General features: G+C 41.0%; 1 protein-coding gene across 1 annotated transcript in view; it reads left to right on the top strand.

Moving 5' to 3' along the window:
• Nucleotides 1-16,990, top strand: part of DST (dystonin) — a 674,592-nt gene that overhangs the window by 177,013 nt on the left and 480,589 nt on the right. The window contains exon 4 of the mRNA XM_006893143.1: nucleotides 11,455-11,662. Within this exon, the coding sequence (XP_006893205.1) occupies nucleotides 11,455-11,662 (208 nt within the window). The remainder of the gene's footprint in view (nucleotides 1-11,454; nucleotides 11,663-16,990) is intronic.

Genomic DNA, 16,990 nt, shown 5'->3' with positions numbered 1-16,990 from the left:
TGTTGTGCATAGGGTCGCTATGAGTCAGAAACGACTCGACGGCACATAACAACAACAAACAACCCCTAAAAAAGCTGGGCTGCTCCTTGGAGGCAATGATTCTGAAGCTTCATCTGGCATAATTTGGACATGTGGTACGTCATGGTTGGGAGGGTGGAGGGACAGCGCAGTGGAAGAAGACCCTCGTGAGATGGATTGATTCAGTGACTGGGGTAATTGGGGGTGGGTGTGTCAGAGATGGTGAGATTGGCACAGGATAGGGCAGAGTTTAGGACTGTTGTACATAGGATTGCTGTAAGTCGCAGATGACTCAACAATAACAACAACCCATAAACCAACAAAGAGACTGCCCATCCTTCTCCTTTGGAGCAGCTGGTGCATTTGAATTGACTACCTTTCTATCGGGAAGCTCTGGTAGCCTAATGGTAAAGAGGTGGGTGGACAACCCAAAGGCAGGCAGTTCAAATCCACTGGCTGCTCTATAGGAACCTCTGAAAACCTGCTGGAGCCAGTTCAGACTCTACAGCACATCTCAAAACCAGAAACTACCCGTCTGTTATACAATGTGCCACAAGGGCGCCTTAGTTTTGTCTGCGAAAACTTCAGCCACAACAACATTGCCAACTTAGAAACAACTCATAGCTGACTGTCCAGTGGGTTTTCAGAGTATATAAACTGCATGGAAGATGATTGTTCATCTTTCTCCTGTGAAGCAGCTCATAGGTTTGAACTGATTGCTTTTGTGTTGATAGCACAATATTTAATCACAGGCCACCATAGCTTTGCATATGTTGGTGTGTACTATTGAGTCAGAACCGACCCATAATGACCCTCTGGCAGGTTTTCATGGGCAGTTAATCACATGGGAGGATATTGTCCATCCTTCTGCAGAGCAGCTGGTGGCCTTGAACCATGTTCCTTCAGGATTGCAGTGCAGCTTCTTGCCACTAGGCCACCAGAGCTCCCTGTAGAGTCCTTTGAAAATGTGACTCAAGCCTTGAATTTTTACTTAAGTGCTTCCAGCTTCAAAAATGCCAAGTATGTTCTGCAAGACTTTGTAAATTTTATTATCTTATTTTTCTTTGTCTTCTCAAGCTGTCCTTAGAAACCTTTTGCTCCCCTCTTTTATGTCATTTCCACCCCCCCCCCATTTATTTTAGCTATTATGTTTTGAATAACAATTTTTGCAGAATCTTCTGACATCTGCTTTGGCCCTTCCTTCCTTCCTTCCTTCCTTCCTTCCCTCCCAGCCTCCCATCCACCCTCCCTCCTTCCCTCTTTCTCTCCCTCCTTCTCTGCTTCTCTCTTTCTGTCCCTCTTTCCTTCCTTTTAAAGGACCTTTTGCTTTCTTCATATTTGATGTTCTTTATGTTATCCAATTGATACAGTCCCTGACCACAGTCACAACTTGTCTGGTCTTCACTCATTAGTGTTCACTGTCTTGGATGTGTTCTTGAGATGGTTTATAAATCTGAGTAGAATGTACTTTGATTCTCATGGACTTGTTTTAATTTTTGTTCAGCTTAATTTGAAATTGTATATGGGCAGTCTGCAGTGGCTCTTGGGTGGTATTTAATGTCTTCAACATCTCTTTCCAGTTATGTTGTTTTTGATTGCCATCAAGTCGAGTATGACTCACAATTGCCTTTTGAACAAAAGACATGAAGCCTTTCTACAACTATGGCCATTTCTTAAAGTTCATAAAGTTTCCAGAGGCATGTTGTTTATGCAGTGAATGCCATTCCTGCTTCCAAACCTGCCTTAAACTGAGATTCCTACCCTATGTGTTTCCTCTTATGAGATCCACATACACTGTTTAAAAAAAGTATTTTTATATGAATAGGTCATTTATTCTGCATTATTTGGTCATTATGATTTGTGGAGGTGTTTTGATCTCTTAAGCTGTAATTTCCAGCCCCTGATTTTTATTCTTCCTTTCCAACTTTTACATTCTAATCATCAGTAGTTATTAATGCATCTTAATTTAATATTTGATCAATTTCAGACTTTTAGAGTCTATAAAAATCATTACTTTATCTTTTGGCATTAGTGCTTGGTGCATAAACTTGAGCAATCATTTTAATTAGTTTTCCTTATAGATAGGTTTATGTATATTCTCCTTTCACCATTCCATTTGAGTTGGAGTGAGTATTAAATAAGATGAGTGAAAGTACTTGATGCATCTCATTAAATCATACCAATTACTTTGAAAGTAACAAAATCTTTCAAAATTGCACATGCGGTAATCCCAGACAGCCCAGAATTTTAATCCAGGCTCTCAGTGAGAATAGGTCTTTGATTGATACATACAACTAGAAGAAAATGGCTTGAGGCCTTCTCTTTTCTTGTTTCTCATAAAGAGCTAAGCTTTCAAAAAAAAAATATCCTACCAAGAAACACTCCATCCAGTGTATACTCTATGTTCTAAAAGGGTTTGTGGCCTGAATCTCATTGTTCTTTCATAGGCTGTTAACTGGTGCTCTATCTATAAAGAAACCTTTGGCTTCCTTAACTCTTTGCCTAGAACCTACTCCCTTGGTTTAGATCCAAGCAGTAACCTTTCAGCTTCCCCTCCCTGTGGCCTCCTCTTCCGTTCTCCTCCGGCTGCTCTGCCTCTGGGTTAAGTGAGAGCCCGCTGAGCCTTACCAAAGCAGAGACCTATTATTTGAAGGTGGTTTCCAGTTTCTGTTTATCTGATGAAGGGGCCATTGGATTACTCAGTTAGTTTTTGGGGGAAAAAAACCACCCCAGAAAACCTAAACAAACCCACAAACCCCAAACAAAATAAAACTCCAAACTAAAAAAAATCCCCCAAACACTGGCAGACACCTTCCACCCCAGTTTACCATAACTTATTTTGTCTCCATGGTTTTAAATAGACACATTTCTGTTAATCATTTTCTTCTTATTTCTTTATTTGTGCTGGAGATTATCCTCTGTAGGTTCTCTTAACTTCAGATGATGTATCTTTTATTTCTGACCTGTTTCCAAATGTTTAAAAAAAATCCTGAAGGTTAGCTTTACCTTGGATTTTGAGGCAATGTGTATTAATTTATGTTTATATTTACTTAATCATGAAAGCTTTTGATTGGGTTTTTAATTTTTCTAAATTTTGTTGCCATTTTTTGTTTACTTGTGTATAATGTTTCTGTCTAGCTAAAACCTATATGATCAGAGTGAGAGAACAATATAGAATACAAATAAAAATCCTAGAAAAGACCAGACTTGCTGGAGATTGTACTTTGGTCCTTACATACCCTTCAAACCTGAAACTGAGCCCACTCCCAGAGATCAGCTTTCAGTCAAACAATCACAGGCATATCAAGTGAAGAGCACCACCCGTGGGATATGTGTTCCTCAGAACACTCAAGCATTGTTGTTGTTATGTGCCTTCAAGTAGCTTGTGACTCATAGCCACCCTATGTACAATAGCCCTAAACCCTCCTCTTTCCTGTGCTAGTCTCACTGTCTCTGACTCACCAACTCCCCAGTCACTGAATCAGTCTATCTCATCAAGGATCTTCCTTTCTTGCACTGTCCCTCCACCCTCCCAAACATGATGTCCTTCTCTCATAGGAGGCCCAAATAAAGTTCACATGGTGGGAATGGGCAGGGAAGATGGGGAAAGGGAAGAACTGGAGATAGTGCTATTGCGCTGAAGGGATCCTAACTAAAGTCATGAAACAAAATGTGTCAATATGTTTCCAATGGGAGACTATTTTACTCTGTAAATTTTCACCCAAACCACAATAAAAAGCTAAACAGAAAAAAAAAACCCACCCCAAACTAACCCAACCAAACATGTTTGGTGTTTACTTGACAGATATTAAATGAAATGAATATCACAAAAATCTTCAGTTCTATCTATCCTTCTAAAATTATGTTTAAGATTGAGATAGACAGATTGTGATGTTAAGGCCTTATAGTTCAAAATGCCTTCCCCCAAGGGAGCTATGGTGGCCTAGGGACAAAAAGCTACACAATCCTGAAGGCTTGTGGTTCGAATCCTGGAGAAGGAGGGACAGTCTCCTCCTGTGCCAGTTGGGTCTGACTTGAAGGTACACAACAAGGGAAAAAAATGGCTTCCCTACCTGTTAATTTACTTTGCCATGTGGATGGATAGAAACAGGAAAATAGGAGTGTTAGCCCATCCACAAGGGGATTGGCTAGTTTCACCATTAAATTGAGCATCTCCAGCAGAACTGGACAGTCACTGGCAGCAGTGGGTTCCCATCAGGATCAGAGATTCTAGTGCCAGCTAGACTTACAGCAGGAGCAGCTGTGGCGGAAACAGAGGACCAGAGAATTGACCTGAGACACAGCTGACCTTGGGGTTGCTACCTACCCCCATGGAACCAGAGCTAAGAACATTTGTGCAAGTTTATTGGAGGACTGAGGGAAGAAGGAGAGCTGTAATTGGCAGAATTGAGAGCTTTATTTATTTTTTCACAATTCATTATTTTGAAACACTTATGTGGAACATATGTGGAACACCTAGCAAATGGGAGGAGGAAAGGGTATTCAAAAAACTATCAAATATGCCCATTTTTAATATCTCACAACTTTAAACATTGAGTCTACCTGTATTTCAACATGAATTTAACAATCTAGAATACCTTGGTGATGTTCAGCTACCTGTTAGGTCTTCGCACTGGATGTAAGGCCAAGGACTCAAGGAAGGAACCAGAGAAAGAAAGCTAAAGCTTTATTAAGGAGGCTCCTGGGCAGGATTGCTTGGTCTGGAGAAACAGACAGACCAGGGAAAAACCACACCCTAAGTTGGGTTGGGCAGGTTTTTATATTAAGGGTCTTTAGGGAGGAAAAGGAGGGACACTCCATTGTGGTTTAACCAGGTGGACGAGGCCACTCACTCCTTTTGTTGACATGGTGATATTCTTTGACTCTTTCATTTTCCTTCTTGACCTTGGTCTGGGCCTGACAACCCAGTCTCTTTAGTGAGTTTCTAGTAACTTCATGATCAACAGGGCCAAAGATCTGGGGCTCAGAGGCTGGATTTCTATGGCCCAGGACCATAGAAAAAGGGAGAATATGGATGTCACAGCAGCTGGTTCAAGTTGGTCATTTCTTTTATCCTGTGAAGTAAGAATTTAAAAAGGCAGGGAGCGATTAGTAACAATATATAGAGCTACTTAGAGCTTGGGATCTGAGTGAGGTGAAGAATAATGGGGCCCACCATTTGAGAGGTGTAGGAGGTCTGCTCAGTGAGAGGAGCATGTTTAACCTGAGAAAGGTAGTGCTAATGGGGGTTACCTATGACCTTAACCACTGTGTGGGTGATTAGGATGACTGTGAAAGGTCTGTCTTAGTGGGGTTGAAGAGGTTTGGGCGCATGCCATTTGGTGAGGACGGTGTCCCCTGGGGTGATTCCAGCTTTCTAGTTTAGACTTTCAGAGGAGGGTCTGGGAATGTAGCAGTCTGCGTGTTAACTTGTTGTTAACCCATCTTCACATTCACTAGTTTGCTCTTCTTTCTTCTCTCTTTTTTTTGGAACTATTGAAAATATGGGAGCTCTGATGTCTTAGTGGTAAGGAGTTGTGCCCGAAGGCATGCAGTTTGAATTCACCAGCTGCTCTGTGAGAGAAAGATGCACAGTCTCCTCCTGAGTGATTTACAGACTCTGAAAACCCACAGGAGCATCAACTCTGACTTGGCACAAAGAAACAACAGTGGCACCCAGAAGCACCAATGTTGAAATTAAAGACCAGAGTACGTGAGATAAAAGAATGGTGACATTTCATCTCACATAATTGTCAGGAGGAGCCAATCCTTGGAAAAAGACATCATTCTGGGAAAGATGTTGGGTCAGAGAAAGAGAGGAAGACTCATTGACAAGATGGATTGGTGAAGTAACTGTAACAGAGGATCGGGTGTATCAGAGGTGGGAATGATGACTCAGGACAGGACAAGGCATATCAGGATAGGGTAAGGATCAGATCTGTTGTTCATCAGGTTGCTATGAAATGTCACCATCTCAGTGGCATCAAACAGCAACACTATTGAAAATAGTCACATCCATTATGTTTGTTCATCTTGTATCTCCTAAGGATAAATACACTTTTCTTCCAATAACAACAATTACAATATCTAAGAAAAGGAATACTTTTAAACACCGTTAATGACCCATGACCCAGATATTCAGATGCTTCTATTTCCCCTAAAATTTCTTTTTACCTGGGGACTCTAGTTTTAGAGTATATCAAGGTCCATTCCCACAACATAGTCCACAATGACAGTCTTTTTCATCCAACTTTGGTGAATAGCGACTGGGATCTTAAAAACATATGAACAACTAACTATTGATCTCTCCCTGTCCAGATCAAATAAGAAGGGGGGGGAAAAATGTACTGAGACATTTAGTCTGAAGGACTAATTAGACAATGAGAACCTTAATTTCTGTGACCCTGAGACTAGAGAGAACTAGGTGGTGCCCAACTCCTGCTACTGCCCAATCTAAATGGGATGACAGTAGAAGATCCTGAGTAGAAGAGGTAGGTGGAAGGACAATGTGGAATAGTAACCAAAAAAACATAAAAAGGGCCAGGCATACTGATCTTATAGAGATTGGTGGAATCCTATTGTTATCGTCCTTAGCTACCTTTCAGACATGGAACAAAACTTGCCCTGATTGCCCAACATTCAGACAAATAGTAGGTGGACCTATATAGGGAGACCAGGGAGCTCCTGTGGTCTACTCCACAAGGATGTGTGCTGCTAACCGAAGGGTCGTGCCTTTCTGTCAGTTTGAATCCACTGGTGGTAACACAGGAGGAAAATGGTCAGTCACTTCCCATGTGATTTACAACTTAGGAAAGTCCCCTGGAGAGTCGGCTATGAATCATTTCCAACTAGAAAACAAAGCATTTGAGGGTTGTTTGTTTGTTTGTTTTTTATGGCGAGACTAGTAATACAAGGGAGACAATTACTCCATAGAATAATCAACATAATGTCAAATGAGCAGCTTTTACCTTGAAGGTAGCAAGAGATAGGATAGAAAGATTAATGGAAATGAGAGTTACAGGGAGGAAGTGGGAATAATACGATTGCATTGTGGATATTGTTGTTAAGAATATAAAGCAAAATGTGTGGGGATGGTTGAATGAAAAACCAATTTGGTTTATAAATTTTCACTCTAATCTCATTTTTTTTTAAAAAAAAGCTTTTTAGTTTTTGAAAAAAATTAGAATCTACTCAAAGTTCATGAATTTTTGTTAACTTCTTTTTGTAGATTTTAATTTGTCCATTTTAATTTTAATTTTTGTGTGTATGTTTGGTACATTGACCTCTTTGAAGTATGTGCCATAATATGAACTTATTTAAATATTTTCTCACGTGTGTTTTCTTTTTAATTTTTCACAAATTATTTTCTATTGGAACATATAGTCAGAAATGTGCACGAATCATATAAAGATACAGATTTGTGAAAGCTTATTTTCTAGACTCTGGAGTTCTAAACATGTGACATTTTTACAAATCCTTATTTCCACTCTGGTTTCTTCATTGTATTCAGAGAATACTCTACACCGAGATGATTTCCTGACACTTTCCTTACAGACCCCGGGTGCAAAGGCTGGTCTGCTTCCAATTTAGGTAACTCCATTGTATTTATCTCGGATTCTTCAGGATTCCACATAGAAAAGTTATTGTTCACTTCCCTTTCTTAAAAAAAAAAACCAAAAAACTGCATTATGTAATAATCCTGGCTTTAGGACATTTTGGCTGTTTTTATTCCCTGTAAAGCAATTGTCTATTAGCAAGGTCATTTAGCATTTTTTTGTCATCTAATTAAATTGTTTGAATTACTTTTATAACTAGATTGTATGTGGTACTTTCTAGGGTTATTTGGTTTATCTCAGTCTAATGCTTTTTAGTTCTAATGATCCAATATCTGTCCAGAGGTGGATTACTTTGTTTTATTAAAAAGAGGCCAAATGTTTAATAAAAATATGACTTCGGCCTGCTTTGCCTTTACTATGCTAATTACCCCCTACTCTCTTTGGTTGCTTGTTCCACAGCTCTTTTCCTGTTCTTCTTGTTTCCAACACGTATGTCAAGTGGTGACGACAGATGATAATGTAAATTGGATTCTTAACCTGGGGTCAGTGGGTCACTTAACCCCATAAAATGATGTGCAAAATTTGTGTGTGTTTGCTTATATGCTTTTTCCCCCAGTGAGAATTATTTCTGTAGGGATTCATCAATGTGTGGGATATTGGGTGTATCCATGAACCCAAAAAAGGGTAGAAGTACTGCTTTAAGTAATTTATTCTTTATAGCTTCTTTGACATTTCTCTGACTCTTAATTTTAGTATCTTTTCTTTTTTGGATGAAATTTTGTACATGTTTGTTTGGGATTATAAAATTAGAAAACATAACATGAAATCTATTAATAATGTTAATTGTCACTCAGAAACAATCAGCATTTATACTTATATACTGGTACATATCAGTAACTGCTATCTATGTAAAATATACATACATGTGTATATGCATACACATGTATTACAGAGATGCACAGGGTTTTTGGTTTTGTTGTGTTTTGTTTTTCCATTTTAAAAAAGGTAATAATTCTGTATGACCTATTTCCATGTTGCTAAATGTAGATCTACAGTGATTTTATTTAAAAGGGCAGCGTAGCCTCTGGTTTGGATGTATTCTTAACTTATATAATCTACTGATGGCCATAGATAATTGTGTTTTAACAGAAATCAAACTTAGGCAACATTTGAGAATTATAATTAGGAACCTATGAGTTTTACTGGTCACAGGAACACTTTTTTTTAGTCCTAACCTTCCAAACTTCATGTCAAAGGTTAGAGTGGATTTTGGAGTTAGAGAACATTTGCTTTTTCCAAAAGAAAAACAGACTGTACTCACATACTCTTCCCCCAACTCCTAAGATAGTGACATGAATTGGCGAGTCATTTCAGATCAATAAAGCATCTTACAAGATCGATCCACTTCAAGGTAGCTTCATTTAAATCTGTTCTAAAACTTTCAGGGTTCAAATGGACCTAGTCTTTTATGGATTATATGTTTTTTAATGATGTTATCTATGAAAACTTTGTGAAATAAATCTGTTTTAATAACTGAAACTCTTAAGTCATGTATCTTGGGAGACACTTTACCATGTGTATAAATAAAATGTGTATGATTTCCCTCCTTTTCTGTGTATAATGTTTATATTCCAATGATAGACTGCTGAAAGAGGTATTGCTGATTGCTCCTTCTTCCTTTTCTCTCATCTGTTTACAAATGACACTACCAGATTAGACACTGCACTTGTCAACACCCTTGGGCCCAGGGTTCCCATCTGCCTATGTGTGATTAATGGTGTTTATGTCATGGCATAAATCACAGTTGGTTGTTCAATCAGCTGAGACCCTGCCATTTAAAAAATTTGCTCCACAAAAATCAATAGCCAGTGGTTTTTTGGAAGGCAGCAGTTTCTCTTTCCAGTTATTTTCTGGCTAGGTTGCCCTGTAAAGATAAACAACCAAATTACTATACTCACTAAAATAGAGTAGGCAGCAACAAGAAATACAAGCTCACAGATAAAAGACGACCTTAAATAAGGACAGGTAGGAAGCCATTCTAAAGAAAACAAAAAGCAGCCTGAGAAACCCAATACTCTCTTAAAAGCCTTTGAGAATGTCACCCTTTTTTGTGCTTCTAGCCAACAACAGATTTTGGGAAACTCAAAGTGAATTCTCAGAGAAGCATGGAAAATAAATTAGGCGGAGACTGAGGATTCTGTGACCAAGTTAACAATACACACAGCGTTCCAGTCACAGTACAGACAATAATTTGTATTTCTTTATTTGCCTTAAATCTGCTTAATATATTATTAAGGGTCACTAGAAAAACACACACAAACCCTGTAGAAATAAAAAGTCAGATTCCTGTAAAATGAAGTGGAAGACTGCTTTCTGGAAAAGGGGAAAGAATAGATCTAAAGAGAAATTGCATGCCCCTTAGTTGGCAGTAAACACTATAGGTATGTTGACAGTGGTGGTGTTGATGCTGGTGTCATACCTGAGTACACAGAAGTAAGGTCAGTAGCCCTCCCTCATCGTGTTCGTGTGCCCTGGGTGAGCGTGTTGGGATGTCCCTCGCACCGCCTGGTTTTGCGACAGTTAACCATGGCTATTGTGAACAGCCCAGTGTGTTTTCTCTCAAATTGGAGCACACATCACTGAGTCCCTCTTGCAGCTTGCTTCTTTAGAATCATGGCTGCAAGTTCTACTGCAGGAACGCAAGTTATACCAGTTTTGCATCTTCCCCATGAGCCTCAGCAAAGTGGCACTGAAAGTGGGAAAGTGAAGACTTCCCTTCAGAACTTTATTTTTTATTTCTAATTCTTCACAGCAGCACAAATGCAGTCAGCGCCCTTGTTCCCATAGTGAGCTGATGACTTTCTGAAATAAATCACAAACATACCCTAATAAACAAGAAAGGCAGGAAGACTGTCTCGTGCCCTTTTCTCCGTGTGTGGAAGGTAATAACCCCTTTTCAGGAGACGATCCTTCAGATTGGCTCCTGGTGGATGAAGGGGAAAAGCTTACCCTTGAGGCAAGGCGCCTCTGGGAAAGCGTCATGTTTCTCCTTTCACTGTAATGACCAGGAGCGGAGAAGGGCTCTGCTTCCTGTCACTGCACTGCATCAGTCTCATTTACATTATTGGCAGCTGTTACTTTGTTAGAAGTTTAAATTATCTCAAGAACTCTAAACTGAGTTCAGATGTTTGTTTATTGGCACTGCCTTCGGCTTTTGAAAACAGGCTTTTGTGCTCTCCCCGGTCTTTAAGAAAAAGGCTCTTCTCAGAATCAGCCGTTCCTCCCTCCTTGCTCTTTTCTGGGAACCTGCTTCAGTTTCATGAAGAAAATGAGAAAGAGAGGGCAGGGGGATCAACATTGGTCAGAAGGGAGCCTGCAGCGCTGAGGCGACTTGGAGCGGAAAGGAATCGGGGCTCGGCATCCTGCATTTGTGCTTTGTTTTTGAAACTTTTGAGTTAGTTGCCTTAATGAATTAACCAGCACCCTGGTAATGGGAAATGTTGCTCCTGTCCTGGTGGGGGAGCCAAATACTACCGATTTGTAACAGGAAGGCTGTTGATTTCGGGCTTCATTGTTGGGCCAGTCATTTGTGAGCTGGTGGCCAGACCGCAGGCCACACACTTCTTCTGTGCAATTTTTCATGGGTTGGAACTGTTAGGGTACTGCTTTTACTGTTGGAGACTTGGCCAAGAAGCCAAGAAAAGATGGTGAGCCCTGGGCTGCTTTTTTATTTTGTTTATTCCCTCAGCTCTGAGCTCTGAGGATGGTTCAGGATGCCAGACCCAGCTGGGGAGGGGGTGGGGAGAGGATGTGTAATCGATGAGCATATGTGAGGGTTCTGCTGTTGGTGATTTTTTTTTTTCTGTGTCATCCTCTGTAGAGTTCCGGGAACGCATCCTATCGCTGCTCTATGTCTTCCTCTGCGGATTTTTCTGATGAGGATGATTTCAGCCAGAAATCCGGCTCGGCATCTCCAGCTCCGGGAGATACTTTACCCTGGAATTTGCCTAAACATGAGAGATCGAAGAGAAAGATTCAAGGGGGCTCCGTGCTGGACCCGGCCGAGCGGGCGGTGCTTAGGATAGCAGGTAAGAGCATCCAGGGAAGGGGATGGAGTCCGGAGGAGAGTTGCGGAAATTCACCAACCTGCTCCCGTGGGGCCATTTCTGGGAGATGATGCATTGGGCAGAGATTTGTGCTCCAGGTGGGGGAGGACGTTGGCCGTGTTTACTTTCTGCCGGGTTTTATCGATAGATAGCACGAGTTGCCCTGCCTGCTGGTGACTAAGCTGTTTGGCCCTGCCTTCTGGTTGGCTGAATAGAAATGCAAGGAAGTATTTACAGACATTTTCATTAAACTTTCATATTTAAGTGCAGTAGTCACTGTCACAATCTGAAAAAGTATTAGCTCCACTCATTTGCCATCATCTGCTGGAGAGACCAGCCTTCATTTTCCCTTTTTGCAAGTGGGCACTGAGCGTCGCAGATGTCACTGGAGTAGGGTTATAGGTTTTGGTACCCAGGATCGTGAAGCATATTCTAGGAACTTGGATGTATTTATTTATTTTTTTTTAATGTAGCATCTCTGTCAGTATCATGCAGCCATGGCAGCATTCTGTTTTTAGTGCTTTGGAAGGTTGCTCATGCATTCTTGATTAATTAAGGTACAGGAGAACTGGTGTTTCTGTTCTGTGCTGTCTGGTGTTCACTTGCACCGGCTATATAAGAGCTGAACTAGAAGTGATGGCTTGTTTTACCCACCTGAAAGTTGAGAACACTGTGGTAATCGATCCTCCAGGCCTGCTGTGGATGTGCACTTTGTGCGTGTTTTGTGCATGAGAGTTGCTTCCTGGGGTGGGTCTTCCTCCATTCCCTCCAAATATTCCCCCCTCCCTTTGAAATGCTGAAAGTACAGGATGAAGTGCATCATTGTGGACTCTATTGCAAAGGCTTGGTGCTTTTCACCTTTTCATCTCTCCCCTCAACTCTCAGCTCCTAGCCCCCTACAGCAGCAGTCCCTTTGGCCAATGTAGGGTTAGTATTTTCTCTTCCTCGGAGGAGGCCTGGGGGACCAGTCCAGATCCCAGGCACCACGGCAACATAATGGAATGAGGCCGAGAGTCCCCCTAGTGTCCCCCCAGTGGGATTTTTGTGATTATGGGAAAAACAAACAGTGCTTTGCCAGCCATTCTGTAGTCAGGGTTTCTGAGGCAACAGCCTTGAGCTTCTTCTGGCTTCTGTCGTAAGATGCTGGCTAGTCTCAGCCAGGGCTTTGAAAGGGAGGGACAGAGAGGGGAAGGGGAGGAGCGCAGAGGATGGAGACAGCCAGGAGCCAAAGGAGAGAGAATGGGGCAGACCTGACTCTGCAAACGTTAAAGAAATGTTTAGTCACTGAGGCCTGATTTTGTGTCCTGCCAGGAACCTCCCACAGGTCTGAGGCACGTGGCACAGGAGGAAACACTGAGGGTTCCGGATATGTGGCTCATCTGAGAGGGGAAGACAGGGCTGGAGTGTGAGTTCTTGGGCCTTACTGAAAGTCTGAGGTATAAAATGAGATGTCTGTTCTGTGCAATCTTTTGGAAGGTAGATGGTGCTTCTGGCCTCAGTTTTGACAGTGGTAGCAGAAACGAGATTTTACTTTTGGTGGTGAAGAATGGTTAGGAGAGGAGAGTAAGGCAAGAGTTTGTCAGGAGAAATGACAGCATATAAAATGGGAAAGTCTGCTAGATCAGAAGTCATAAAATAAACCCCCCCAAACACCACAAAGCAAAACTAAGTGGTACTAAATTTAATCAGGATATACTGAAGAAGAAATAGAAAAATTGGAGGTTCTAATGAATTGCTATCTTGGCCTTATGAGTAAGGAGTTGGGCTGCCAACTCAAAGGTGAGCCCTTTGAGTCCACCAGCTGCTCTGTTGGAGAAAGATGGTCAGTCTCCTCCTGTGTGATTTACAGACAAGGAAAACCTGGGTCAGTTGTGAGTCAGTTCTGAGCCAACAGCAATGAGTTTGAATTTTTTGAAAATGAATGCTGTGTAATATGCAGATGCTGATAGTGTTTTTGGTGGTGCTGTTTGATTGGATGTGACTTACAGCAACCCTGTGACCCACAGAACAAACCTTGCCTGATCCTATGCCATCATCACAGCCTCTGCCATCACCAGGCCGATTGCTGGCCACTGTGGCAATTCACCTTGTTGAGAATCTTCCTCTTTTTTTTTTTTTTTTTTAACCCTCTACTTTTCTAAGCATGATGTCTTATTCCAAGCACAGGTCCTTCCTGATAACATGCGCAAATTCCATGAGATGAAGTTTTATTTATCATCCTTGCTTCTAAATATTGTTGTGTTGTTATGTGTCATTCACTCGCTTGTGACTCAAAGTACAATAGCCCTGAATCCTTCTCTGTCTACTGAGCCAAATTTATTTTCTCTGACACATCTACCCTTATTACCCCAGTCACTGAATCAGTCCATCTCATTGAGGGTCTCCTCCCTTGTGCTGTCCCTCCACCCTCCCAAACATGACGGCCCTTTCCAAGCTCTGGTCTCTCCTTGTAACATACTCAAAGTACATCAGAATCCTTGCTTCCAAGGAGCAGCCTGGTTTCACCCTCTCCAGGACGAACCTGTTTGCTTGACAGCCCATGATATATTCAACACTCTTCTCCAGCAGCACAGCTTAAAGGCATCAATTCTCCTATCTTCCTTAGTCATTGTCCAGCTCTCTGACGCATAGCAAGCAATTGTGAAAAATATCGTCTGGATCAGGCATACCTTAGTGGACTGTAAACTACTTTAGGGTAAGCAGTCTTATTCATTGTAAAACATTCACGGAATTATTTGAGGGGATAGCTGTGAAGTTTGTGGCAGGGATATACTTAAAACCTCAGCGTCAGGTACTTCTAAGATGACATTAATTCCTCAGAAATGGAAGACAATAACTTAAAACAAAGTGTAATCGTGTAGATATTCCCAGTACTGTGTAGAAATGTTATTGTTATTTTGTGCTGTTGAGTTGACCATGACTCATAGTGACTGTATGAACAATAGCTCTGAACTTTGCCCTATCCTGATCCTATCTCACCATATCTGATAATCTTCCCCCTTGCCACCGTCACTGTGTCAATCCATCTCATCCAGGGTTGTTTTATCCTGAGCTGACACTTCACCCTTCTAAGCATGATGTCCTTCTCCAAGGACTGGTCCCTCCTGGCAACATGCCCAAAGTGTGTGAGACAAAGTTTCAAAATCCTTGTCTCCAAGGAGCAACCTGATTTTACCTTTTCCAGGACAGACCTGTTTATTCTCTGGTATAGAGAAGTGTACTGGACTTTAAGAAGATATTGATAAATTGACTATGTGCTTATACAAATCATAACAGTAATCATGAATGGAGAGTAACTCAAGGCAGTCTCCAGATACATTTTTAATCCAGTATTTGGCTGTATTAGCAGATTCAGATATATTATGTATGAAAACGTTCACTGATCACTCAGTATTAGAAAGAAGGAGCAGGAGAGCTAAGGGAATGTGGTGCTGTGGAAATTTTGAATATATACCATTAAACTTTGACTTCTGATTGTACTAGACATTTTCACACTATCCCTGAAATTTAACACACTTCTGAAATTCATTTCTTATCACAGACAGGATCAGATTCGGAATGTGCTAATTAAAATAAAAAATCTGAGATTTAAGATTTCTGTTTATTTTTTAAAAGATCATAAAAATAGTATCAAATATGTGTCTGTCTGTGGAGTCAGATAGACTGTGTGGGCAGCAGGAGATCTTAATTCATCAAAATCTGACAAAGCTTTAATAACCGCCTGCAGTAAAACGAATAGCACACAGTTCTGCCTTTAAAGAAGTCATAGTTACAAAAAAAAAAAAGACATCATAGTCTAATGTGATAGACATTGTGTAGCTAGATAATTACAACATGGTGTGAGAGATTAGTTATATGAGCTATAAACACCTATTAAATGTGTCCCCAAAACCTTTTTGAGAGAGCTGTGGTGGCCTAGTGAGTCAGGTGGTGCGCTGCCAACCCAAAGGCAGGACGTTCAAATCCCCCAACTGCTCCATGGGAGAAAGTGGACAGTCTCCTTTTTAGAGGCTCTGAAAACCTTTTCAAGGGTCAGCTAAGAGTCTTGGTTCTGACTCAGTGGCATATAACAATAAACCCTGAAACATTCGACCGATTGCTGTCCCTTGATTGTGACTCAGGGTGACCCACATGTGTTACTGAGCAGAACTGTATAGAATGTCCAAGACTGACTTTTGAAAGCAGATCACCAGATCTTTTCTTCTGAGCTACCTCTGGTGAGATCAGAAGGTCAGTCTTTCAGTTAGCTCATTACCATCAAATTGATTCTGACTCATAGAAGCCCTCCGTTGGATTTCCGAGGTATACATCTTACCTGGAGTAGAATATCCGTATTTTTCTTGCGGAGCAGCTGGTGGATTCAAACAGTAGGTATTGTTGGCAGCATAACCTGCTGTAGACTATGCCATCAGAGTGCCTGTTAGTTAGGAAGAGAGTCTAACTTGGCGAGAAGAGACGACTCATGAAAGCTTTCCTAGAGGAAATGCTACTTGAGCTGAAAGTTAAGAGCTTGCTAGAATTAAAATGAAAGTACGGGCCATTTATGAGTTTAAACTTTAAGTTATGTGTATAGCTAAGGCTTGAGATCTGGAAAGGCATGGCAGCAACTGTAACGTGCTCCAGGCGGCACTGAGGGGGCTGGACAGTTCTTGCTGTAAGTGGAAGATTTTTCAGTAGTGCAGTGACATCATAAGGTTTCTATTTCAGAAAATTGTTCTGGTGATGGCTCAAGAATGTCTTTCACGTGTCTGACACTTTATATTTTTAAAAGTGCTTTTACCTTTCAAGGTCCCTGGGTGGCACAGACTGCTCTTATCAATTAACCAAAAGCTGAACAGGTGTTGGTGTTGATGCCATTGGTCAGTTTGGCATCCGGTGGAAGAAAAGTCTGCTTCAGTAAAGGTTATAAACAAGAAAACTGTGCAGAGATGTTCTACACTGTAAGATAACAGACCTGGATTCGACAGCAGTGGCTTTTTATTTGTAATTTTTTCATTTGCAATGCTGGGATTATAATATACATCCTCCTTTTCTCCCATGGTTGGTGGGAATATAATGACACAATCTAAGGAAAAGAGCCATTGTGCCCTTAGCCATGTACTTAAAGCCATGTCCTTTAAGTAATAACATGGATTAGCTGTTTTTAGCTACTGATAATTTTAGGTTGGTGTTTTCAGTCTTGAAGTACCTATAAAGTTATATGGTTTGTCAGTGACAGTGCTATCTTAAGATAGCGATTTTTGTCCCATGTAAATTTTTGGAAGTTGGAATTGAAATGGCTGAGCAGAATTGCACTTTGAATTTGTATAA

Source organism: Elephantulus edwardii, unplaced genomic scaffold, assembly GCF_000299155.1.
Source record: "Elephantulus edwardii isolate Elephantulus edwardi_28Jun2011 unplaced genomic scaffold, EleEdw1.0 scaffold00124, whole genome shotgun sequence".
Lineage (NCBI taxonomy): Eukaryota > Metazoa > Chordata > Mammalia > Macroscelidea > Macroscelididae > Elephantulus > Elephantulus edwardii.
This window is presented reverse-complemented; position numbering and strand designations above follow the sequence as displayed.